A 27,283-nucleotide genomic window follows, 5' to 3' on the forward strand; every position below is an offset into this window, starting at 1 on the left:
CTTTCCTCTGTGTGTATGTATGTATATATATCATATATATGTATATATAATTAAGAATGACGATAGGACCTGCTATTTCAAATACATAGTTTCTGGTGAGGAGTTTCCTCTATTTATGCACATAAACACCTCTTCCATAACTTAAAGTATTAGAGAGTTGCCTAGTACACTGAGAAGTGATTTATCCAGGGTTACACAACCAATATGTTAGCGATTCTACTTGAATACAGCTAATTCTCTAAACATTGCACCAGGGTTTTCTAATCTGTCCCTTGGCTTTCAGTAGTTTTCTCTATACCCTCTATTCAATGTGAGAATAAATTCTCAAATTCACCATGACTATGCATGTAAAAAACAAAAGATTTATTTCAATAGAAAAATAACATTTTTTATTAAATATTTCCTGTGTTCCTTTGATAAGTTCACACCCCAGTTTGGGAACATCTGTATTTTAATTATAATTAACTTGTAAAACATAGTAATTAATTATATATAGTACCTTAGATGATGCATCGTTGTATGTAGAAATTCCTGTAACATAGCACTAACAGCAGACTAGAATTGCCTTCCAATTCCTTTTTTTAGCTCTCCAACTTCTGAACTTTGTCCCTGATCAATAGCACAATGCAGCATTGGTATGTGCAGTTGAAAACAGCTCTGCAATTTTATCTCATGTGATACAAATTGGCAAAGTGGATAAAGGGGGAAGTCACGAGCATTGCAGGGATTATGAAAAGACAGGCACGCTAATAAAGGCAATGTTTGGAGTTGTCAATTGCTCTGGAAGACATTTTGGAATTATGTGAGAAAAGTGACTAAACATTTCCTATTTCCTTGACTCAGCAATCCTACTATTGGGCATATATCCCCAAAGAGATAAGAACCCAGAAAGAAGAATCCTATACCAAAATATTCACAATAACCATTCTGGTAGCAAGGAATGGGAAACAAAGTGGGTGCCCATCAACTGAGGAAGCGCCGCCAGAGGAACTGGTATGTGAAAATAATGGAATGTTTCTATGTAGTAATATGAGGAATTCAGAGAAACAAGGGAAGATTTTGTGAACTGATGCATAGTAAAATAAGCTGATTTAATTTGTTTAACCCTTTGTTACACGATATCAGTATGGTGGGGTTAGGGGAGAGAGGAAGATGTGAGAAGTTATATTCAAAAATCAATCCTTTAAGAACAAGACAGCAATAACACTTTTTCCCCCTAAACAAAACAAAAAAACCAATACAATGTGCAGGGCAGATTTGATTTTGGCAATGAGGAATGGGCATTAGTATTCTGCCCTGAGTCTTTTGACATAATAATAGTTTCACTATACTACAGTTGTTTGTCTTTCAGGGAATCTTTGAAATAGTGACAGCTTTAAATTAAGATTACTCCTTAAAAAAAAAAAAACTAAACTAAAAAACTTAAAAAAAAAAAAGGTTTTCTGTTTCTGTTTGTCTTTCACATGTCTATTTTGCATGAAGTTTTTACTGTATGTGAGGTGGGCAGTAAAATTTATTGCTTTGGAAATTGCTTTGGTTATTCGTTAAAAGCATACCTCATGGACATTCTGGTTTTCAGCTGAATTTCTAACAGATGACAGTATTGGGAGAGCCATCTGGTGGCCCATACCCACAACAGCTGCCAACCCCTCTTGCTAACTCTTAAATCAACAGTGAGCGATTTTTTGTATCCCAGCCACGAAGTCTCCTTGTGCTTAAGTGGATTTTTGAATTGAAAAGTATATTAGAAACAGTTGTGAATTAGAGGCAGCTGGAACATACAGATAATGCTCTTATTCTTTTAAAGAATTAGAGAATATGCCTACCATTTGTGGGGCATAATCTGAAAATACAAATGTCAGCATATGTTTGTTATACATTTCAAGAAGATACAATTATTCATTATGTATTTGATCCAGATGATAATCTTTAGTATTACAATGATAAAACACAAGGAAAAATTTCAAAGTCTGTATAGATAAGACCTAGGAGGTATGAATGTATCAGAAGTTTGTGTCTTGATGACATGGTTGTTGCTGGCAGAAGGAGTGGGTAGCACTGGAGACTTAGGTTCTACAGACCATGAATTCAATTCTGTCAAATATCATTATGGAATCATAGTATCAGAGAATTTTATTATGATATAATATTGGCACTGGAAAAGACTTGAGAAAATATATGTCCTTTTTTTGCAGAGGTGGGAACTCTTGAGTTTAGAGTCTTGTAAATATCGACAGATATACTTATCAAATTACCTGGTTTTCTGAAACTGCTTTTCCCTCCCCTTTTAAAAATTCTTTAATCCGAGGGTTTGGATCATTGAAAGCAGGTGGAATATATTAAAATAGTTAAAGCCAAAAAATATTTCAAAATATAAATTTTGTAGTTGGAAGAAAAATTTAAGATAATCTCATAAAATAGTAGGCTAATAATACTTCACATTTATATATGAATCTACAAATCCTTCCCACTCCACCAAATAACCTTGTGAGGTAAGTAATGCAAATTATGTATATGGAAATTGAGGCCCAGATTAAGTGGTATGCCTAAAGTCATATCCCTAATAAATATTGGAGCTGGGACCTAAACTCAAATAATCTGACTCAAAGTCTAAGTCTTTGTTCTGGACAAGGTAACTAAAATTGTCTTAGCTTTTGGGGGCTGCCAAGCTATACTGTTGATTTGTATTGTGTTTCCAAGTTCTTGGTCTTCTGCAGATGAACTGTTGTCTAACAATGACTCTCTAACTTTGTACACTTGCAGTTAAATTTAATCCTATTCCATTTGACCCATCATTTTATTAAATTTTATCTTTTGTTTTTTATACCTATATACCCCAAATATTCTTTCCAGAGAATCATCCCCTATAACCAAAGATTTTTTAAAAGGAAAAAATGTCAATAAAGCCTATTAAAAAAAAAAAAGTTTGGCATTATAAACAGTGTTCCATATTGGGTATGGGAATTGGATGATGCTTTTTATATTCTTTCTTTGGAGCCAAACTTGGTCATCATAATCACACATTATTCAATTTTTATTTTGATGCATTTCTTTCATTTTCTTAACTGTAATTAAGCATATCACTATCATAGCTATTTCACTTTGCATCATTTCAAAGTTTCCCCATGCTTCTTCATAATCATCATATTCATTTCTTACAGCAGGGTAATGTTCTGTCATGTTCATATCAGATTAACAAGCATTTATTTATTAAGTACCTTCCATGAGCTAAGGTTCCACTATGCTAAGTTGTAGAGATTCAAAGAAAAGCAAAAAATAGTGACTGCTCTCAAGGAGCCCACAGTCTTAATAGGGAAAACAATGTACAAACATGAAGTACAAACAAGTTACATACAAGCTATATTGGGGATAGTCATCTCAGAGGAAAGATACTAAGAATGTGGAGGACTAGAAAAGGCTTCTTGCAGAAGATAAAATTTAAACTAAGATTACTAGAAAGAAGCCATGGAAACTAGAAAGTGGAGATAAAAGAGTTCAAGGTATGGGGAGACAGCTAGTAAAAATGCAGTCAGAAGGTGGGGTGCAAGGAGCAGCAAGAGGCTAGTATCACTTGATGGAAATGTATGTGATGGAGAATAAGGCATAAGAAAACTGAAAAAGAAAGAGTAAGGTTATGAAGGGCTTTGAATGCCAAAGGCGTTTACATTTGATACTGGAAGTTTTAGGAATTTATATGGAAGTTATATGGTATTTATTGAAAGGGGGGTGGTGATATAGTCAGATGTATGCTTTAGGAATTTGAGAGACTAGTGGGGGATGGATGGGAGTAGAGGAGGAAGATTGAGTCAGAGAGAACAATAAGCTCCCGCAGCAGTGCAGGCAAGAGATGAGAGCCTTATACCAAGGTGATGGCAGTATCAGGGGGAGAGGAAGAATTATATAAGAACTGTTACCAATGTCAAAATAGTCAAACTGGGCAGCTGATTGGATATGAGAGACAAATGAGGAGTAAAGGGTAACACTTAAGTTGTAAGTGTGGTGACTGGGAGAAGGGTGGTACCCCTTACGTAATGGGGAAGTTTGGAAGGTGAAGAGGAGTTTGGGAAAAAAGTTTGGATCTGTGGAATTCAAATGTTTAGGAGACCTTACGTTAGAGATCTTAATAGGGAGTTGGAGCTGTGAGACAGACGGTCAGGGGAGGGATTAGATCTGAGACCGTTAGATTTGGCAATTGGAAAATTAGTAGTTTGCGGAGAGTAGTTTTAGTTGAATGGTGTTGTCTGAAGTCCCACTTCCAGAGTTCAGAACTTGTTTAGCAGTTCCTTCATGAAGGTAATGGGTATCTAGTTTCTTGTTCTTTGCTTTTACAAAGTATTGTTACCTCTTTATTGGTCACTTCAGATTCTTACTGTCTTTTGGACATGTAGTTGGGAAGCCTGATTTTAGGTCCTGATTTCTACTTGGCTACTATGTTATTAGAAAGGGGGTACAACCAAAAGAATGCCAGATCTGGAGTCAGTGTTAGCCGCTGAGGGGTTCAGATCTTGCTTCTGCTATTTGGCCTTGATCTTGGATTGGTCCTTAGCCTTGTAGAATCGAGTTTTATCTTCAGCATAATAAGACCGAGTGGACGGTCCGAGCTCTACGGTGCCTTTTATCCTTCTACACTGCATATTTCAAACACTGTCAAGCATAAGGGTCATGGGTGTTTGGGGGGGACACTGGCAGTCATGCACAGCGCTGACTTCAGGAAATGAGGGGAGGCCCCGGGATGCTGGCCTTCTCGGGCCTGGCCCTAGATTAGATTGAGAGCTGTGGCCAGCCGCAGCCTAAGACCAGAGACCGGCTGAGGGACCACTCTGATGCTCCCACGTGGCCGGGGATTCTCGAACTCGCCCGTCTCTTACCCCGCGCTCATGGCAAGGCCAGAACTGCAAAGAGAAATAGAGGTGTGTGGCCGCTGTCTCCGTAGTTATGGAAACGGCGGGTGCCCGGCCCGACTTCCGCCTCACGTGATGTCACCACCCAGAGTGGCCCCGCCCCCTCACCACCACCCCCGGAAGCGGCGCGGCCTGGCGGCCCGGGACTGTTGGGCACCAAGCGGAGTGGGGCCCGGGCCTGCACGGCTGCGCGCTCCGCCTCCGGAGGCAGCCCCCTGCTCCTCCCGCTCCGCCTGGCCGCTCGGCCTCAGGTACGAACACCGACAGATCCGCGGTCTTGGCCCCGGGGGGCTTGCTGCGAGAAGCTGGGGCTGGGCAGAGAAGTGGGGGCCGGCCCGCGGCAGGTGAGGGGCCTCGGGCTACGGGGGTGTGTGGCTAGGGTCGCCGGCCGGGAGTGGTTGGGTATCTGTGCGGGGGGCGCATCCAGATCCTGAGCCCAGCGGGGTGTCTTCGGCTCCACTAGCTTCGGGGATCCTGGGGCAGGCAGGCGGGCCCACATCTTTAGTGCGAGAGTACCGGCCTTGGAGTCTAGAGGAGCTGAGTTCGAGTCCCGCCTCTTGACATCTACTGAATGAATCATTCATCTTTGCGGCCCACGCATCTCTAAGATCCTAAGTGGCTGGACTGCATCCATAGCAGGAATGTCCCACGTCCTGACCCAAAACAAACAAAAACTTGCTCCCCGGATGATGATGTGGGTAGGTCCCGTGCGTGCAGACGCGTCCTCCCGTGGGAGTCTGCGGCTGTCTCCCCAGCTGTGTGCTTGTGCCCAGGGAAGCTCTATCTCATTCTGGTGCTCATTTCCAGCCACGCGTGGACTACAAGCGCCTGCCTCCTTCAGCAGAGTCCCTGGTTTTCGTTGGAATCACTCCACAGCCTGGTAGGACTGGGCTTGTGCCAAGTGGGTTTGACAAATGCTGCAGAAATAGTTAAAAATCACCTCTAGTTTTTCATGCATTTTTTTCCAGAAAGATTTTTTTTTTTAAAGCATCCATAGAATGCTCTTTACGTTGCTAATTTATCGCTATTTGGGTACTTCTTACTCCTATAGACACATAATTCAAGTAATCCTAATAGACTGAGAGATAACATAATAGCTGTTTCCAAAGTCTCTGAAGTTATTATGCCATTTGTTCTGTCTCCAACTGATCTAGAGAACAAGAGGAAATGGCCTTAAATTGCTGCAGGAAAGATCTAAAGTAGTCAGTTTCTGGTTTTAAGTTTTGGCAGCTGTTAAAATGAATTTACTGAAAAGTGGGTAGAAATTTTCCCAGCCATGACTCAGGACAGAATAGCTGAACCATTTACATTGGTCCTGTTAGCTTTGCAATCTTGCCAGCAGCCTCTAAAGCAAGGAAACTCTTGTTAATATGATTATTGCTGTTATTGTTAATTACTCATATAATCTTTATTCATCATATGTAGTCTTAGATTATAGATAAGGATAAAAGATTTACTGTTAAGGAAGAAAGTGACATTTTACTGCATGATATAATATAATCATTATTTGGATTTCTGTGAGGCAGGTGTTGATCATCCTAAACTCTCCCATAAATGCCAAGCATTGTTAAGGGGTAGGTAGGAGGAATTTAGAGTCCAGCAAACAGATAAATTTTGAGGTTTAGGGCCAAAATTACAGTTCATTACTCATCAAAACATAAAAGAGCTTCCCTCTCATCCCAATTATCTTAAATTTAACCATGTTTTGACTTGTTTTCTTTGCTGATTAAATCCAACCAGCTTGGTCAGACTGTTAAGGTTTCTTTGCCTCACAGTTTATCCCTCATGTGACTTGGAAATTTTAAACCCACTCTAAAGGGATGAAAAGGATCTACATGAACAAACTTTCCTTTTTCACACTAGTGGTACCCAGCTGTTTTTCTCTCCCAGCTGACTAAACAATCAGTTGCTCAGTCAACACTTGGTATCTCTTTTACTTTTCATATACTTTCAGACCAGCACAAGTGTTAAACATCACTTGTCTTGAGCAGCAATTTAGTTCCAGGCCAGTGAATACTTAAATTTAGAGAGTCTAAAGTTAGAAAGTGAAGTGATTTTTTTTCTGTATTGCAAAGAAATACTGGTAAGAAATCTCTTTTGTTTATGGTATGGGAAGTTAAGAATGAGTATAATGAATGGCTGTGGCGGGAGATGAGATGTATTTCTGCCTTTTGTCTCTTGATTGTACTTTGAAGTTCCAAAATTTAAAGTTCATTTTGCTTTCAGTTTGGTGATTTGGAAAGCTCACTTATTTCTGGCCTTATTATCTAATATTGGTTTTATAAGTATAATAAGTCTTTTTCCCTTACTAAGTAAGACTAGAATGTTGCTTTCTTAGAAGACAATTTATTTCTTGTAATCTAATTTCTCAATTGAATGTTAAATTCATCATTACCTAAGTAGGTTTTTTTAAAATGACAGTTGTTTGAGGTCATCCAGATAAATATATTCCTAATTAGTATGCCAGATGCCTTAAGTTTGATAAAATGACTAGCCCAAAGATTGTACTTGGGAATTAAGGATGGGGGTGGATCATACAGGTAGTAAGTGTTGTGTCTGAGGGCAAATTTGAACTTAGCTCCTTCTGACTTCAGGGCCAATGCTCTATCAAACTGTCATCTAACTGCCCCTAAATATTCATTCCTCAGAAAATTAGAAATAAATCCTCCTCCTCCCCCAAATGAAATTCCTTTTGCTTAGTACATATTTTTATTGGTCATATTTATGTATGAGATAACCTTTGGTTTTTTTGTTTTTGCAAATCATTCCTGACCTAAATTGATTTGTTTTAAAAGTATCCCTTGGGATCAAATTGAGATAGTGATCAAATATATGGATTGAGATTGAAATGTTAATGTAGGAATATCTAGCTTTAAATAACTTTTGAGTTACAGGCAGTTTGTTGATAATCCTTACGTATTACTTCAGAGTTCTATCTGACATAGCATATAATTTGTGGAAACAAACAGCTGTTTTTCTTGAAGGTAGTTCAGTTCCAGGCCATACTTTGGTTACAGATTTTGGATTGGGAAGATGAATTTCCACTTATGTTTGAAGTGTAGCAAAGTTGCCCAAACCTAAACTCGCCACAGTTCAAAGTTCCCACAAGTTATAAGACTCCTCTTCCCAGGTTTTTAGTTGATTTATGAGGTTGAAGAACTTAGTTGAGGAAAATAGTTATTTGCAAACTCTCTTGAGTATTGGGTTACATAGTTGTGCTGGTGTTAATAGTGAAGTTAATTAGAATGCTTCCTGTGATTGTATCTGAAACTTCCTACAGCTGATGAACATGATGAACGGTTTTTGCTAACTAAATTATTAAAATATAAAACCAGTAACTATTTTCAGGTTTCATTGTGAACCAGTGAAGAAAAATAATCTTACATCAAGGCTGGCTAACCTGAGTAAATATCTTAGGGACCTTAGAAATCATGTGGTCTAATCTTACATTACAAATGAGAAAACTAGCCCCAGAGGGATGAAGTTAACATACCCTTACATAACTGTAAACCCTGAATTCACCAATCTCTTGGTACAGGCTTATTTCAGTACTTCATAGGGTCTGTAGTTTATTAGGTGTGATTATTGCCTTTACTACCACAGATTACAGCCATTTCATGCTTTAGTAAAGATTGTTTTGGTGAATTTTTGTGGCCAAAAATGTTCATCACTAAATAGTACCAAAGTAGGACATTTTTGGTGAGGGAAAAAAGGACCTATTTTAAATAATATTTCTCCTTTGCTAGTTTGGTGGTGGACTCATAAATCTGTTATGATGCTATGTTTGGCCTCCTAGAAGGCATTATACAACTTTTAATCCTAACATTAGATATTTAGTTGACTAGCATTTATTGCTTACCATGTGCCTGGTATTTTGTTAAGTCTTGTCAAATACAAAGAAAAATAAAAAACAGGCCTTGCCCCCAGTATGCAACAACTATATACAAATAAGTTACATATGAAATAAATTGGGGATAATCTCTGATAGCTGGCACTAAGGTGAAGGACTAAAAAAAGACTTCTTGAAGAAGATGGGACAGTGGTTTGTATAAGAGCTCTCTTCCCATGTATGTAGGAGGCAATATAAGAAAAAAACGATAGATTCAGTTAGGATCTGAATTTAAATCCTGCTTTTGACATTATTACTGTGTGTATGACTTTTTAAAGTCACTTACCTTTTGTGGGCTACAGTTTCCTCATCTTTAAAATATAGGGGTTCATCTAGGTAACCACTGTAGTGTATCCCCTTCAATCTCTGATTGTGACCCTATGATGTGTTTCAAGTAACATGAAATTCTGGAAGATCATATGTGACTATGTAAGCCACTACTTGGGCACCTCTGACCTGGGTACCCTGTTAAAAAAAGTTTTATGTAGCTGGTAAAGACAATTCCACAGTTACATATTTATTAAAGTTAGTTTTAAAATACTCTTGTCAAATGGTTACTTACACTGAAACATTAAAATTAGAAGGCAGGAGAGTGGCTGGTATTGCTACTAGTGAGTTGTATGACTTTGAGCAAAAATCACTGAGCCTCTTGGAGCCTTGATTTCTTTATCTGGAAAAATGAAGACATTAGAAGAACTATTCTCTTAAGATTCCATCTAGTTGGAAACCTTTTGACCAGATGATTTCTAAGGTATTTTTTACTTCTAACATTGTTTTGATACACTAGAATGAGCTAGTGTGTTCTTTAGAACCGCCCTCCCCCCCAAAAAAAAAAAAAGTTTATTGACAGCATAAAATAACTCTCATTCTCTTACTTTAAGCATTATTTATGTTCATAGGAACAGCTTTTGTGTTTAGTTTTTGTATAAACATGAATTTTTGGTGTAAAACATCACATGTTTTTATTTCAGGGTTAACAGCTGTTTCAGCAAATCATGGGAGAGATTAAAGTCTCTCCTGATTATAACTGGTTCAGGAGTACAGTTCCCCTTAAAAAGGTATGTGTGATTTTGCTAGATCTCTTTTGTATTTTTCCCTTTCTTCCTAGTTCCTAGACTGATGCTCTCCATATAATAGGCATTTAATAATTATCTATGGAACTGAACTTTTTACAAAGTCCTGGTTTGGTTTTTTTGGTGATTTAGCCCAATGCTAGTGTAACCTAAGTCATTTCCACTCTTGCCAAGTACTGTGGTTTTATTGTTCAATAGAAAGGTTACATAATCTGTGAAGTACGATTATATTTTTAGGTTAATTCAAGATTGAAGGTGCAGATGACTACCCTCTTTATTTCCTAAATACATTTTTTGGTAGTAAGTCCCTCTATACTTATGCTTCTCTAATCAGATTACGTGTCCCTGCAAATAGAATTTGGTTAGTTTATATAGTTGCTTATGCACTTCTCTGTGTTTTAATTTGAAAGAAGTGGATCATCATCAGAATTCCACAAAGTATGGTGAAAAATCTATTATAAAGCACTATCTATTCCCCATATTGGTTCATAGTACTTTGGATTAAAATTGCCTCCTATTTTCTTTTATATATTGTTAAATGGTGCATTTTCTCAATAAAAAGCATGCCAGCACAATGGAGTATAACATTTGGTGCTCCCAAACCAATGTATTCATCTTTTGGAAGACTTTTGGCTGTGATGATTTAAAAAACTCAAACTCTTTAAAAAATTGTTGTGTTGATTTTGGGTTCCCAAAATAATTTTTAAAAATAGTTCAGCAATAATATTGGAGAAAAGGGACTCTTTATTTACAAATATCATCAAAACTGATACTTTCACACAGGTATCAATATGCTCTGTACTTAAGGTTTTTTACTATGCATATGTAACATGTCTTTATTCACAAATATTCACAAAATTATGGTTTTTGTCACATCAAGTAGCAATGAAGATGACACAAAATTAGATTAATTATAAAATAATTTTCCATATTGAAAAGCAGAAGTATATTTCTCTAATTCATTGTCCTACTGGTTTCTTTGGTTTAGGGCGAATCACTTTAGAAAGCACTCTGTCCCTTCCTTATTGTATTCAAGTTGCTGGTTTCCAACCCTTCCCCCTCGCTCTTTGGAGAGCAATGTGTGCATCATTTCTTTCTCACCCAACCTCACTTAAGCTCCCTAGAAGACCATATCTATAAAGGACTATAGAACAACTTTTCAAAAGTCCCTTTTTCTAAGTATATGTAAAAATAGAGGATATAATTTGAACCAACTAGTGCTTCCTTTATCAACTTCCTGTTATTCATAAGGAACAACCTCATTAGCCTAACATTTAGGCCTTTGATAATCTGGCTCCAATACACCTTTTCAGGTTTATTTTAGTGTCTATACCTTTTCATGTACTGTATTTTGCCAACCATCCTGGACCATAAACTGTTTCCTCATCTGGTCCTACTCTCTTGTTTCAGTATATTCATGCAAACCATTCTCTTAGCTTGAAACACCTCCACCCACTCCCCTATCTCTGCCTTTTGACATGCTTTTCTTTTTTCCTGACTTGGCTCAGGTACGTTTCCTTTATCTTCTCAATTCAAAATGATCTTTCCCTCTGAAAAAGAGATTTTTCACTTTTATATTCCCAGATCTTCACTTAGGGCCTTGCACATAGTAGGTACTTAAATATTGAATTTTAGGCGTTCCATACAATTAATCAATTCAGTAAACATTTGTTAAATAACCACTGTGTGCAACACATTAGATCTAATGGTATAATTATCAGAACACTTAGTATAAATTATAGTTCATGACAAGTTTGCTTAAGAGTTTGGATAGACTTTTAAGTCAGTAGATATAAACACTTCCAATTCTCTTTTTCTCTCTTTTTTTCTATTGCTTCCTTAGAAAGGATCTCCTAAAAAGGTGAAGTGAAAATAAATGTTTAAATAGTTATAGATTAGTATGAGTTATTTGAAAGACCATGCAAAATATGAAAAGCATATTTGGAGTCAGTATAGATGTTCACTCTCATTCCCTTCCCCAGTTCCAAAGCTCTGGTTAGGGCACCGAGTTCAGTCTTCTAAAGCAGAAGTCCCAGGCGGCAGTGGCTTAGCTTCTAGGGTGCCATTGAAAGTCACTACAGAATAATCTGCCTTTCTTTCCCCATTTTCAAAAAAACTATGAATGATATCTCCCCAGTGGGTGCTATCAGGGAGCAGGGTGACAGGATTTAGAGTACGGGACACCTGGAGAGTCAAGTCAGATAGGAGAGCCCAATACCTATTAAGCCTCCCACCAGCAGCCATTGATGTCCTTGGGCTTCTAAAATACTCTGAACTCAGTGCAGGATCAAAACCTCTAATGGCTGTTCCAAGGTTAGTTTTTGAGGCTTCTTCAATTAAAAGACTGGGGCAGCCACCACTCTAAAGCTGGAGGGCTATCCTGGGAAAGTGGAGTCCAGTTTCTTTGAGAAGTGGGCAACGAGTCTGGGGTTGCCCCGGATGTGACCCTTCTTTTCAGGACTGCAGATCCAGATAAGCCTTCAGTTAAGCAGCTCCAAAGCTCTTAACCTTATAGCCAAAAGTTTGTGCTTAAGAAATCTCTCACTCTTGGAGAGCTTTGGGTGCAGTACAAAAAGACTATCTGGAGGTCTGAGAAGAGAAAATTGGGTCCCCAATTTCACTATTAAATCACGCCCCAATAAGGGAGCAGGATAGGAGGGAGTAATAGCAAATGAGCATTTAAATGGCAGGTCACCAAGCTGGCAAGGAGAGGATAGGTCTCAAGGCAGCTCTTGAGTTCCCCTGTAATCCCCACTCTATAGGGGGAGGGGTAAGAGAGACCAGAGTGCTAGAGCCAGAATTAAGGAGAAGCCCCTCCCACTGTAAAAAGAAATTCAATGGTCTTACTGGCCACCAGGTGTTGGATTGTCATGGTGGAGCAAGGGGAAGCTTGACCAAGCCCCAAACTCCTGCTGGAGGGCAGGGCATTGATGGGACAGCTTGTTCCCTGTAGGCAGTCCCTTTTCCAGTGCCCCTCCTGCTCAAACTCAGGACAAGGACTGAGGAGTCTCCTTGGACAGATTCCATAACACCTAAAGCATGAACCTTTGTGGTTCCTGGAAATGTCCGCAGCCAAGAGTAGTGACTATTCTCCAAATCGTGCTTTAATTCTGGGGCCTCTCAGCTGCAGTGTGATCCCTATCATTAAAGACTCCAACAGCTGTTTTCTAAGGGAGAAATTTGAGGGACCAAATCTGGCTTCTTTCCCAGGAAAGATCAAGGAGGGCATTGGCCTTCGACCCCTCAAAAGGCTGGGTGCGGTCCTCAGAGTAATGGCCAGGTTTTTCCTTAGTCTGGGAGACATTTGACATTGAAAAAGGCACCTCTGCTCTGAGTGTGTCTCCCTGAGAGTGCTGCTTCTCCCAGGGAGCAGAGGGTAAAATCAATATCCTGAGGATGAGAAAAAAGGCTGGGAGTTTCGGGATTTGGTTCAGGTGACAGAGATAGAATTAAAGAGATAGCTGAACATAAGATCCTGTTCTGGAAGGGATTCAGAAGCCTCCTGATAGGGATTGCTTAGGGGTGCAGAGGGGAGGGCTCCCTTGTCCCTAGAGGAGCTGGAAGAAATGAGTATGATTTCCTTCCAGCAAGTTTAAGCAGCATCCTGCAATACTGTTTTAAGCTTTTTAGTTTTGAGGTCTTTCAAGCTGAATTTGTTTCTGTCTAAGGAAGGATCCTTAGAAACAGAAGTGTTTTGTTCCATTTTGCCATAAGCCCTAGGCTTTTCAATTCTATAGCTCCTCATTCTCTTTAGGCATCTCTAAAGAGAGATAGATATGACAAAAACTTTCCCTGATTAAGGGGACTTTTTGTCAAGGCACAGGATTTCCAGTCTGAGAATCCCTGGACAGAGAATTCTACTGAGCGTTGAGCTCCCACAATCCCAATTTTCCTGGGAATTCCTGGGAAATTTTGGATTGTCCTGGCTATCGAATAGACAACAAGAAAAGGCTTTATTTCATCCAGATTCTCGGGGATTCCTGGTCAGGGAAACAAAATGATGAGGTGCAAATGATGAGGTTAGTGGTAGTGAAGAGGTGCAAGAATTGGGGTGTAGAATCCCCTTTGGTCCCTGCAGATCCAATGCGAAAGAATTTGCAGATCTGAAATCTGTATGGCAAAAAAGGGAATTTTATTGTTCACTAAGAAGGAAGTTTTCTTAGTGGGCAAAACTCCTCATTAAGAGTTTGGCAATGAATAGTCGGTTTTGCTAGGAAGACAGACTTCTTGTGTGGCAAGGTCCTGTCAGGAAAGAAACCAAGGTTAACACTAAGAAGAGAATATCCCGTGGGCAAAAGTCCTGGCAGTCAGCTTTGCCAAGATAGCTTCCTTGGCAAACATAATCCTCTTTAGGACTTCTGCAAAGATTCGGGGTTCATAGTTATCTTTTATTAGCTGTCTGAGGCTCGGGCTTCCATTCAAAATTGAATGAGATTTCACTCAATGTTGTCAATGCCTTAGGCCTAGATTTCCAGTTAAAAAGAGATTATCTTGGAGTTTCTGAGCCACTCAATAGGACTAGCATCAGGCCAAGATCTCCAACTGAATGAGACCACTTAACTTGGGGAGGGCATTGTCTGGGAAAGGTATGCTTTTTCTAGGGGAAAGCTCGAAACTGTTTCAGGGTTCATCCCCATCATTAGTACATACCATCTTGTTTTATTTCCCTAAATTTGTGTCCTTGGTAAAATCTCCTCAATTTAGAGCATATGCTTCCAAGAGCCTAAACTTTTAGATCATATTGCTATGTTTTGTGAGATACCTTAAATAGCCTTCATTTTTGCAGGAGTTTACTTTGGAAAACTGTGCTTGAGGTTGGGGATTTATATGACTCAAGTGAATCAAAGCACTAGTGTGGTAGTTGTAACTCTTGTCAGCACAGTGGTCATCCTTTCTGGCCAGTGTCAAGGCCCAGGAAATCTGCTGTGGTTTCTTGCCATGGACTTTTTCTATGTTTGGAAAGCACAAGCTGAATTAGAATTATAAAGTGAAGTAAAATTTTATTTCCAACAACAAAGGAGTTTTTCAAACAGAAATTGAAGGACCACTTGTCAGGGATATTGTTGAAGAAATTCCTGGTCAGGCCTATCCTGAACCCCATGAAAGCCATTTGAGTACTTTTTCCAAGATAACAAGATCAAAATATAGAACTGACAAAAAGGGAACCAAACAAGCAGAGTTGTATTTTCTTCAAACAACTCACCCCCAACTGATTACACATTTGTAAATGACTTTGTAATTCCAAGCTAATGTTTCCTATTGGTCCTCTGTGAGAAAGCCCCAGGGTCACAAAAGTTGATTCCTTCTCCCTCCCATATGAAACACCCATCCTCCTCTCTGTGGTTCATTTCTATTAGCTGGCTTCTCCTTGAGCTTCCCCAGGAGCTGAAATCACTGAACAAATCTGCAATTCCTGCCTTCTGTCCTCTCTACTCCATCATCTCCCTCATTCCAGCAAACACATATATACAAAAGGCCACTCAGATTTAATTTGCTACAGAGTAGATATCATATTCACTTTTACTAATTATATTTCTTCACATTGTCTTTATAGAAATGGAATTTGTATAATGTTAGCACTAATAAAGGATAATATTATTCTTTGGAAGACTACAAAGGCATCTTCTCTAGTTTGGTTATCGACATTAACACTGAAGAAAATAAAAGATATCAATTTAGCTCTTACAAATGGGAATTTGGCATTAAGATTTGGATGCCCTAGTTTTATCTTTTAATAGGAAAATAATATTAATACTGTCATTGACATTCTACTTATGTAAAATAAGAACTATCTAAAAACTAAATTAATTACAGGAGTCTTCATAATTTTTAACTTTTTCTTTCAGATTATAGTAGATGATGATGATAGTAAAGTGTGGTCACTCTATGATGCAGGCCCCAGAAGTATCAGATGTCCCCTCATATTTCTTCCCCCTGTAAGTGGAACTGCAGATGTGTTTTTCCGGCAGATTTTGGCATTGACTGGATGGGGTTACAGAGTTATAGCAGTGAGTATTATTGAGGGATCAAGGGATTGGGTTTTTCTTTTTTTGCTAATTTTTAAGGCCAGTTATGAAAGCCAAGTTTCACAGTTGTTTTTTCAGTGAGATTGTTTTGAGATGCTTTAAAAAATTATCAAGATATTTAAAGAGAAATAGCATGTATACTCAGATGTATTTATATATATATATATATAAATGAGACTGTAGGTCATATCATAACCCCAAAGACATGGTTACATATAGGAATGTGATAGCACCAACACCAACTTACTTCTCTCTCTAAATTTTGTGACTCTTTGGTTCAAACTTTTTCTGGTAATGGAGAGAGAGAGAGAGAAAAAAATTCAGTATTGAGTTTTAAATGATCTTTTCTGAAGGTATAGTCCAGCTGTGCATTTGGGGCCTTTTTTTCTTCTTCCAGTTCCTTCTGGAAAGCTGTCTTATATGCTAACCAGTGAGATTAAGTATAGAAAAGTTCAATGTCAAGTAGAGAATTGAAAAAGCCAGCTTCCCTCTTCTGATAACTGAAAATTGACCATAAGTTTATATCTCTAAAACCATAGTATAAATTACTTTTCTCATATCTGCGAAATGTCCACTTGTGTTGGATTTTTCTTTTCGTTGGAATTATGCCTAAGTGAAAAGTAACTATTCTTAGCTATAGATAATATTAGGTACATGTTAGTTATATAGAAATATTTTAGCTCGTTTCTTTGGGTTTTAGCTATTGATTTCTTCACTCCTATTAGCTAGATGGACTTTCACTATATATTTGGTCAGAATTCTCTTTATTGCTCAGATCTTTTCTCTTTCATTGCTCGGAAAGGAAATTGGCAAAGGTTTTTTGTTTTTATTTTTGTTTTACTTCAAAACAACATTCATCACTAATACAATTTCTTTAATTCCTCTGTTGTTCAGATCTTTTTTTCTTCTTCATGAATTCTTTGTGAAATTTAATAAAAGTAGTGTTTATTATATAAAAGCCATACATTGTCATTGATTCAGCCTAACCTGATGTCAATTAAAAGACAAGACGAATATTATTAATTTAGAACATCCAATCAATACAGACAGGGTTTACCTATAGAAGGATTTGGAGAGGACCTGCTCACTCCCAATAATCTGTGGTTAATAACTTACTTTTCTTTTCTTCACCATCTAATTGAGAATATTCTAGGTTCATGATGCTATAGTCATGTTCACAGATAAAAAGACTAGTATAAAATTACACAGTATGACTCAATACCAAAAAGAAAAGAGAGATTTTGTTTAAAAGCTTGATAAAGATACATTGTGGCAAGAAAACACAGTGGAAGCTATATAAAGTAGCTACAACCCCCATTTATTTTCAAACTTTTGCTTAATTGTAGATTTTGTTTTCAATTCTGTTGACTCAATTTAGAGGGAAGTTTGATTTGAACAAAAACAAGATTTTTCAAAGAAAGATTATGTTTTCTCATCATCCCCACAATTTTTTGAGTGTTTGGGATCAGAATTAATCTGCATTAAAATTGTCATTCATATAGTATTAGGAAATTCATTTTTATCTATTCTTTAACACCAATTTAATCTTTTTTTTTGTTCCTACTACATTGTCACCTCTAATTTAAAAAAAAATAATTGCTGTCTTTTGTTTTTATATCTATTTCTAAATAATGACCCTTCTACCCCAAAGAAATTTCACTTGTAACAAAGGGGAAAAAAAAAAGAGAAAAACAACCAGTAAAATTAGCCAGTACTGTTATACACACACACACACACACACACACACACACACACCATCTCTCACCTCTACAAAGAAGAATAATGTCAGCTCTAATTTTTATTAAACAACAGAATGAATCTTTTAAATGAAATATGACATTCAACTAAAAACTGAAATTTTGGTATATAAATGCTGTATATAAATGTTGGTATATAAATAATAATAATAAATATTATATTGAGATACTTTTCAGATGTATATGGATTAGGTTTCATTGTTTTAATATATTATTATGAAAAATTCTTATTACAGCTGCAGTATCCTGTTTATTGGGACCATCTTGAGTTTTGTGATGGATTCCGAAAACTATTAGACCATCTACAACTTGATAAAGTTAGTACACCCAAATTTTTAAATGACATAATTTAAATTTACCTTATATTAAGAGAGTATGGGCAAATCACTTACCTCCTAGTATCTCAGGTAACTATTATAGGTTGCCTAACAGTTGATAATATATGTTGGTTGAGAGTGTTTCTTGATATGCAACTTCCCACAAAAGTGAAATTACAAGTCTAGACGTGTGTGTTTCATATAGTTTTTAAAAACTTGATTATAATTTAGTTACATCATGTTTCTTGCTGAGATATTTGTTTTTAAAGCTATACTTAAATCTAAACAAAAAACATCTTGTATTTTCTGTTTAGATATCTCAAATGGCAGAGAATAGCCAAAGCTGATACATTTTATTTAGCTTTATTTTAAAATTAAATTTGGAATGGGATTTCCAGACATTTTACTTCAATCTTTGGTAATTTATATTTGATTCAAATTAAGGTTCATCTTTTTGGGGCTTCTTTGGGAGGCTTTTTGGCGCAGAAGTTTGCTGAATACACTCACAAATCTCCCAGAGTTCATTCCCTTATCCTCTGTAATTCCTTCAGTGATACCTCCATCTTTAACCAGACCTGGACTGCAAACAGGTAAGAAAATTAAACTAAAACTGATATTTTGCTTAATACTAAAATGCTAGATAGTTTTGGGGGAGTGAGGGAGAAGGAAAAATAATTGTATCTCACAGTCATGTTGCTTTTTTGTTGTTCAGTCGTTTCAGTCGTGTCCAACTCTTCGTGACCCCATTTGGGGTTTTCTTGGCAAAGATACTGAAGTGGTTTGCCATTTCCTTCTCCAACTCATTTTACAGATGAGGAAACTGAGGCAAAAAGGATTAAGTGACTTATTCAAAGTCACACAGCTAGTAAGTGTCTGAGGCTGGATTTGAACTCAAGAAGATGAGTCTTCCTGACTCTGGGTCCCAATACTCTATCCATTGTGCCACTTAGCTGCCTATGGTCATGTAATTGCCCTCTTTTAAAAAAGAAAAAAGAAAGAAAGAAAGAAAAACTTAAGAAAACCTAACTTTACAGGGGAAAAAAGAGCCTGATGAACATTTAGATTCTCTTCCAAACATTGATGACATACACATTTTTACATACTTATAACCAGCTTTTATAAACTCTCATGGATTCTACTTTTTCCCCCTTATGTTATACCGTTTTATGTATACATTTCCATGTGTAATTCACTTTGTCATTTCTAATAGTCAGATAGTATCTATTTATGGGGTCCAAAGATTATTGCCAGGTTTTCACAGTTATAAATTATGCCTCTGTAAAAATCCTTATACAGATTTTGTTTTATGTTGTTGATATTCCTTTTGTGTTACTTCCTTGCGGCATGTTTCTCATACTGGAAGAATAAGGTTAGAAAATGTCAGTAGTTTTGCTTTTCCTGGCACATATTGTCTTGCTGCTCTTTTTGAGGTGTGAACTAGTTTAAATGCTACCTACTGTAGATGTGGGCAACCACATCCGGACTACTATGAGATTTTGTTATTTTCATCTATTTCTTCATTTTTAACAGGTCTGTGGCATTTTTGCTGATGAAGCTATAATAGCAGTGACTTAAATATAGGTTGGGGATTGGTCTAGTTTTCGGGTGTCCTCATAAGGAAAATATTGTTGGCATGGTTTTTACCCTCTAGATAGAATTGCACTGTTATGTTTTAAAATATCCTTCTATTATCATTCTTTATTTTCAGTACTTGATCCAATATTATCTTTAAAATATTAAAGAAGAAAGAAAGAACCTGGTGGTTATTGGAGGGGATAACATTGGCCCTGGCACAGAGTGATGCAACAGAAAGAGTCTTGGAGCTAGAGGGCTTGGTTTTGAGACTGGGCATTGCTACTTATTAGTTGCATAACCCAAGAGCAAGTCAGTTCACTTCCTTGGGCCTCAGTGCTCAACTATAAAATGGGAATGACCATTTTGAAAGCCCTGTCATATAGGATTGTAGAGAGGAAACCATTTAGTCTGAAAACAGTATTTAAATATAAATGGTCATTACTCTTCTCCCTAGACTTTCTCAATTTCAGCATTAACCAAAACTCATTTTATACCTATTGTGATTCTCAGCTAAAGTGAAAAAGAATTATTTTAAAACTATAAAATGGATGCTTGATGATCTTAAATGTTCATATTCACAGATTACTTAGTTTGGGGAATATATTTTTTCATATTGCCAGAAGATTCCTTTTCTTTGAAGCAGCAGTTTCACAAACTGTGCTCTGGCAACCTGTATTTTCAAAGAGAACAACTGATCATTTACAGATTGATTAACAGAATTAGGCTGAACTTGTAATGATTTTTATAGACTCTAGTAACCAAGTAAAATCATCAACTTTTCTACCTCTTTAAAATTAATTCTTTGAAATTTTCACATGATAGTTTAATAACAAACAAAATAATGTATTCTGCAAAGTTGAATTTAATTATAACTGCAGAGGAAAAAGACCCATAGAATCAGTAACTTCCTAGAACTTATGTTGAGAACCAGAGTTTAGAAGTTTTGAAAAGACAAAAGAGAGTCTAGAAAGCAATTGAGAATCCCTCTTGACACAGTAAAATCCTAGTGTAAATGGGAGGGGGGCCTAGTAGGGATAGGCAGCAGAATACTGGAAGCCAACTCCACTTTCTTCTCCATGAGGCTTTTCCTGATTCTTCTGGCTTTCGGAACCTCCCTTTAACAAATCACTTTGTATTTATCTTGCATAGCGTTATTGAAGTGAAGGTTGGCTTCCTAATGGATTGTAAATTTGTGGAGGGCAGGAACTATTTCAGTTTTGTTTTTCCCTCCCCAATGATTAGTATGGTACCTAGCACATTGTATATACTTAATACATGCTTGTTGATTGATTGAATATATAAAATTGTTGTATATAATTGGATATTCAAAATACTTAGCTTGGTTCTGTGCATTGCAGCTTTTGGTTAATGCCAGCATTTATGCTCAAGAAAATAGTACTTGGAAACTTTTCATCTGGTCCTGTGGATCCTGTCATGGCAGATGCCATTGATTTCATGGTTGACAGGGTAAGGGGTGTCTCACTATATATGTTCTTTGTTATGTAGACTATTCCTCTCTACCTATAACCCTGCATTCTTTAAGCTAGATATCACAGGTTGGGTCTTTTTTTGTTTGTTTTAATGTACATAAAAGATGATTTCTGAGTATTAACTTTTTCATACATCGGAACAGATATTACATAATTGCCCAAGATTACTTATTTATGAAATCTGTCTCTCATTCTATACTTTGTAGTTTCTTATTATTTAAGGGTTAACTATCACTTTTTGTCATAATCAACTTATCTGGCCAGTGGTGAATTTCGGGAAATATCATTATTTTGCATTTAAATTAAAGAAGCTTAGGTCCTTGAATAACTCTTAAGGGTTCATCAATGTTCTCTGTGTATTGCTTCCTTTGGATGCAGTTAAGTCCATTAAATGTTTTTGGTTTTCATTCATAATTATAATTTTCAGTGCTCAGAAGACATTATTCTCCTATTGGGCAAGGAGGGAGAGAAGAAAGAAAAGGTTCTATTTAGTAGGGTGTGAGGAAGGCAACCATGAGTCAGAATATTCAGATATTCAGAATAGTCTCTCTGGAGATTTCTCATCGTGCCCCATTGTAAGCCATAGTAGGTATCATTACACTCATGGGCTTTCATCCTGAATGATCTCTGATCTTGCACTCAAGAAATAGTTTACTTTTATAACTACGTAACATGTTGTTTAATTCTCTCTCTCTCTATATATATATATTTTTGTATACTTGGGGAAGGATATGAGTTCATAGTCCTACCTTTTTGTATTCATCTGCTTTATTAAACACTTACCAAGTAAATAGTTGTTTGGAAACTGAAACCTTAAAGAATTATCTGCTGACATTATTCATATATCATGAATTAGGGTAATCATTTACAACTTTGCATTTAAGGGATAAATTGAAGTTGAAAATTCAAATGCCTATTGCAGTTTCTTTATTTTTTAAACCATCATTGGAATGGGGAATGAGACATTACAATTGTTATAGAGAAAAATAAGGCTCAGTGACTTGGTGTAAGTGACTAAGAAAGGCCAGGTCTATTTTCTGTCATGTTGAGCATATTTCATCATCAGTGATATTTGTTGGAACATCCTTTGAGTGATATACCAGTGGAAGCACTGTCTTTATCTGTTGATTTAAATTTTAACTAACAAAATAAATAATTACTTTTGTTTTCTCCTACAGCTAGAAAGTTTGGGTCAAAGTGAGTTGGCTTCTAGACTTACTTTGAACTGTCAGAATTCTTATGTGGAACCTCATAAAATTCGGGACATTCCTGTAACTATTATGGACGTAAGTTTTCTTTTTGTATATTAAAGTAGAACCTTCATTTACATAAAGGTAGAACCTTTGCATCTTTTTTATTCAGAATTTTCCTTGCCTTCCAGAATCCTAACTTTGTTTTTTTGTGAATCTTAAACTCAGAAGTAGTTTCTTTGTTGATTATTTATCAACTGTCAATCTGATTTCTCCACTGAATCTCCGCTATCATATTAGAAAGGGATCAAACTGTTCATTTTTTCAACATATCCTCAACTGTCTTTACCTATATCTTTACTTTACTTAGCCAACCTCAGGCATATCACCACAGCCCCAATGTGTGTACTTTCCATGATTCTAAATCTTATACTTCCCTTCTCTGATTCTAACCTTCTCGCTTCCATCATACTCTTCAGTCCTTCTGCACCCATTCTTTTTCCTCATTATGACTTCCATTACCTGCACCCTCACTTTTCTCCCAGGCTGTGATGTTTTCTATCCTTGCAGTCTTTTTGTCCTTAATCCTATTAGTACTCATGCCAAACTCCACTGTGGATTATACCCTCTGCCCATATTCTTTGCTCTTACTCAAATGCTACTGGACAGGACTTGAGGAAGTCATACAACTCTTCTGATTGGCTGCACTATAGATTTAGGCTGTCTAACCTTACTGACTCTTCTCTGCTGCACAGCAGGCTTTTTATTCTTTCCTGATTAACTTTCTGTCACATTTTCCTTCCTAACTCCCACCCAATTCCCCTCTGGTAAAATAGAAGTCATCTGAAAGGCATCTGCTGTTCTCTCTCTACTTTAAAACTACATATATATTCTTTCTGAATTTGGTCTGGGCTCTAAGGAAGAAGGGGGCCTTCTCTTCATCAAGGCTAGCCCCTTTACTTAATCCCTTATTCTATCCCCTCCAGTCTCCTCCTAATGCTTGAATCTTTAATAATTCCCCTGCTCTTATCTTTCTTATCTTCTGATTTCTTCTCTACTTTCATACCCAGCAATCCTTCTAACTAACAAACCACTTTTATAATCAAATTCCTAGGGAAAAGTTATCTTCTCTCACCTGATCCCAGTTCCTCACCAGCCTTTGAATTTGGTTTCTAGACTTTTACCATTTGATTGACATTGCTTTCTCTGAGATTACCAATGACCTCTTAAGCATTTACTTCAGTGGCTTTTTTTCAGCCTTCATTTGATCGCTCTGCAGCTTTACATGGTTTGCCATGTCTTCCTAATAGACATGGTAGGATAGGGTCTGTTACTTTGGTTTCCATGGCACTACTGCCTTACTTTTCCTGCCTACCTACCTTCTTTCCTAGGTCATCATATATTTCCTGCCTTGTAGTGCTGGTTATTCTCCCAAGGAGCTCTGTGCTGCCACTTCTCTCCTGTGTTCTTTCTTGGTGTTCTCATTAACTCCCATGGATATTTAATTATCATCTATATAGATATTGCCTAAATCTTTTTTTTTTACAGTCCTGATTTATTTCCTGAACTCCAGGCCCATATTACCACCACCACTGAAATATCCTTGCCTATTGAGATCTCAAATGCATCATATCCAAAACATTATCATTATCATCTTCCCCAAACCTGCCTGCCCTCCTCCATACTTACACATATTAAGAATACCATCATCCTCATCATCTTTTCAGTCTGTGAGATTCAAAAACTCAGAATTATCTTTGACTTTATATCCAGGCAGTTTCCAAGTCTGCTCAAATTTTTTCTTCATAATTCAATTCAACAAACATCAATGCAAGATACTAGGTAGACATTGGGGACACAGAAACAAAAGGGTCTGTGGCCAGCAAATCATTTAATTTGTCCAGGGTTTACAAGAGGAAAACAAATGAAAAGAGTTCAAGGAAAATTGAATAGAGATAAAACTAATAGCTTGGGAGATCAGAGGAAGAAGGGATCCTGGAATTGAACCTTGAATTAAGATAAGGATATTGAAAGCCAGAAATAAAGGAGAGCAGTGTTCTCCTTGACGCTTATGAAAATTAACAGAATCAGCTGCTAAAGTGTCAATGGCTAGTAGTTCAGCTTATGTGGACAGAATCACAGAAGATGAAATGGATCATTTGGCTTTTTTTTTTCTAGTACCTATACATATTTTAGTTTTTTGTTGATAATTGTTTTTATATAACCTGCATTTCTTACTGCATTCCTTCCCAAATGTCACCTAGAGAACCATTCCTTAAAAGGATTTTTAAAAGAAGAAAAAAATTAACAAAACTAATCAATGTGTCAAAAAAACAAAAAAAGTCCAAAAAAGTTTTTTTCACACCTTTGGTCCCTGACTTGGCTAGAAAGCTAGGAGGAGTAGTATCTTCTCATATCTTTTCTTTGGGTCCCAAACTTAGTCGTCATAATTTTGAAGCATTCGGTTCAGTTCTTTTTCAGTTAACATTATTGTAGTTGTATATGCTTTATTTCTGATTTTGCTTTCTTTACTTTTTACAAGTCCATATTTCTCTGTATTCATCACATGATTTCTTATAGCATAATAATATTCGATTGCATTTATGTACCACAATTTGATAGCCATTGTCTACTATGTTTTTGCTTCTTTGCTATCCCCCATTTTTCTCATTGATCTCCTTGTGATATATGGATAGCAGTGAAATTTCTGAGTCGGGGTGCACTTCTTAATAAATATTTGAGGTAAATTTAGTTCTTTGTAATTCCTCTACTGAGAAATGAGACTAGTGGAGGGAGACAGAATCTGTATAAGAAAAAAAACTTGGTACCATTTAGAACTGTCTGAAAAGGAGAGACTTAGCCATGAGCTCTCTGTCAGTGGAAGTCTTCAAAGAACAGATAGATAGCTTCTTATCAAGGATAGTGTAAAAGGGACTAATCATTAAGAAATTTGAGTTGATGACTTCTTGTGACAGATTCTCTGGTTCTAGCTTTATTGCCCACACGATAATCACCAAATTTGTAGTCTGTGCTTATTTTTATGAGCTTGAAAGTTGACACTAGTTGGGAGAAAGCTAAAGCAATAAAGAAGTGATTCAACCTGATCTCTTTACAGTTCAGTAAAGCATTCAGCAAGTGTCTATAAAACAACAACAGACCCAAAATTTTTCTAAAACCATGCTAGGCACTGGAGACATAAAGATAAAAACTAGTTTCTGTCTGCCCCCAAAGAGCTTTCATTCTGCTGATGGAAAATAGCGTGTACATAGAAGATTAAAAGCAAAATTTTTACAAAGTAAAATTGGAGTATTTTCAAGGGAAGTAGAAGTAATGAAAACCATGGATAACATGATAATTAATAACTAATAACTGGGGAAATCAGGAAAGAACTCTTAGAGTAGGTAGTTGTGCCTTGAAGGAAGTTATGACTCCAAATAAGGTAATGAGGGAGAGAATTTCAGACGTAGAAGAGATTCTGCACAAAGAAAGGAAATGGAAAGTTTTGTATGGGAAGTATACATGGAGTTTGTAAAAGGCCACTTGATGGGCATATAGAACATTTCAGAAAGAAAACTGTTGTTGCAAAGAAAACTGTTGTTGCATTATTTGATAATTTTCATCATTTGAAGAGACTTCATTAAATACAGCTGTATTTTTAGTTTTTCTCATTTTTTTCCTCAAAGGTATTTGATCAGAGTGCCCTTTCAACTGAAGCTAAAGAAGAAATGTATAAATTATACCCTAATGCTAGAAGAGCACATCTTAAAACTGGAGGCAATTTTCCTTACCTTTGCAGAAGTGCTGAGGTGAACCTTTATGTACAGGTAAGTCCCAACTTGGGACTTCTGAAACATTAGACTATTTTTCTCATTTTAATGCTTCCCTAATATATACGTGGAATTCAGCAATTGGAAACATTGGATTGTATTGAGGAAATGATTATATTTTCTGATATTTGGAAGACAACCTTTTACCCTGAGACTGCTATTCATTGAAGACTTTAATTGTAAGGAATAAATCAAGGATTCTGGGATAACTTTTTTGGTAGAATCAAATGCAATGATGAGTAAATAGAGTCTTTTAAAAAATAATGAAAAATAATTCCAAAAACAACCATTTAAATAGCTCCTCTCTATTTCCATAGATCCACTTATTGCAGTTTCATGGAACAAAATATGCAGCCATTGATCCCTCTATGGTCAGTGCTGAAGAACTTGAAGTACAAAAAGGAAACCTTAATATCAGTGGTCAAGAAGAGCCATAAGTTGGGCTGTTTGCAGCTTGATTATGAATCAATCGACCAGCCTTCCGGTACAATCAGGGCTTTCAATCTGCCTCTTTGTGTTGGAGTGTTTTTTTTGTTTTTTGTTTTTTTTAAATCAGCCAGTCATCACTGGGTTTCTGAAATAGAACCCATTCTGTAAAATTCATTACTGGTGACAGTGAGCTCCCCAAGCCAGTGTAACTGCATTTTTTTTTTTTTGTTTGACTTTTAGCTTTTGAATTTAAAGGAATATCTTTGAAGCCTCTTATTTTAAGAATTGTGAAAAATTTTGCTACCAAAAGTCTTCACCTCTGCATTTAAGGGAACATTAATTTGTGAAGTTTGGGAGTGTTTTTTAATGCTTTAGCTGTAAATACTGCAAATACAGATTGTGTACTAGAAGCTTATTGATTATTTTTTATCTATTTTTGGTTAAAAGTTGTTAAGGTGCCAAGGCTACCATCCACCTCTTTGCTTTATTTCTAATCAAAACAAATTGTTTGGGCTTTTTTTAGCTGTCATCTTGTCAGCTACTACAGTCATTTTGAATAAAACTTCAGTTTCAAGAAGTGGTTTTCTTTATCATAATTGTTGCTGCTGCCATTTTAGTTACAGGGCTTTCCTTAAAATTGATTTCTTGCTGTTTGCTTATCAAATGATCTTTGTAATTGTGTCTGTGTAGGAAGCTCAGTATCATCATTCATATTGTCTTTAAAAAGGGAGGGAATGTGTGGTGTTAATGTTGAGAAAACTATTTCAAACAGCTTAATTTGCTTTTTTTGTCACTTATTTGAAGTTGAC

General features: G+C 36.7%; 1 protein-coding gene across 4 annotated transcripts; it reads left to right on the forward strand.

Moving 5' to 3' along the window:
• On the forward strand, nt 1-27,051 carry SPG21 (SPG21 abhydrolase domain containing, maspardin). 4 transcript variants are annotated; one of them, XM_051980860.1, is made up of 10 exons: nt 5,010-5,245; nt 5,709-5,781; nt 9,762-9,848; nt 15,710-15,871; nt 17,883-17,963; nt 18,408-18,553; nt 20,897-21,005; nt 22,207-22,314; nt 25,902-26,042; nt 26,363-27,051. In XM_051980860.1, the coding sequence occupies exons 3-10, from the start codon at nt 9,786-9,788 to the stop codon at nt 26,480-26,482; spliced, it is 930 nt and encodes a 309-aa protein (XP_051836820.1). In that variant the 5' UTR covers nt 5,010-5,245; nt 5,709-5,781; nt 9,762-9,785; the 3' UTR covers nt 26,483-27,051. The 4 variants fall into 4 exon arrangements, with proteins under 4 accessions (XP_051836823.1, XP_051836820.1, XP_051836819.1 ...); XM_051980863.1 differs by lacking the exons at nt 5,010-5,245; nt 5,709-5,781 and adding an exon at nt 1-993; XM_051980859.1 differs by lacking the exon at nt 5,709-5,781.
• Nucleotides 27,052-27,283: the final 232 nt, after the last annotated feature.

This window comes from Antechinus flavipes, chromosome 2, assembly GCF_016432865.1.
Source record: "Antechinus flavipes isolate AdamAnt ecotype Samford, QLD, Australia chromosome 2, AdamAnt_v2, whole genome shotgun sequence".
In the NCBI taxonomy this organism is placed as follows: domain Eukaryota; kingdom Metazoa; phylum Chordata; class Mammalia; order Dasyuromorphia; family Dasyuridae; genus Antechinus; species Antechinus flavipes.

Excerpts from the sequence above, each read along its gene's own strand:
- SPG21 (XM_051980863.1), top strand. The coding sequence starts at position 9,786 with ATGGGAGAGATTAAAGTCTCTCCTGATTATAACTGGTTCAGGAGTACA. Across the intron at positions 9,849-15,709 it reads GTACAGTTCCCCTTAAAAAG|ATTATAGTAGATGATGATGA; the intron begins GTATGTGTGATT and ends TTTTTCTTTCAG. Across the intron at positions 26,043-26,362 it reads AGGTGAACCTTTATGTACAG|ATCCACTTATTGCAGTTTCA; the intron begins GTAAGTCCCAAC and ends CTATTTCCATAG.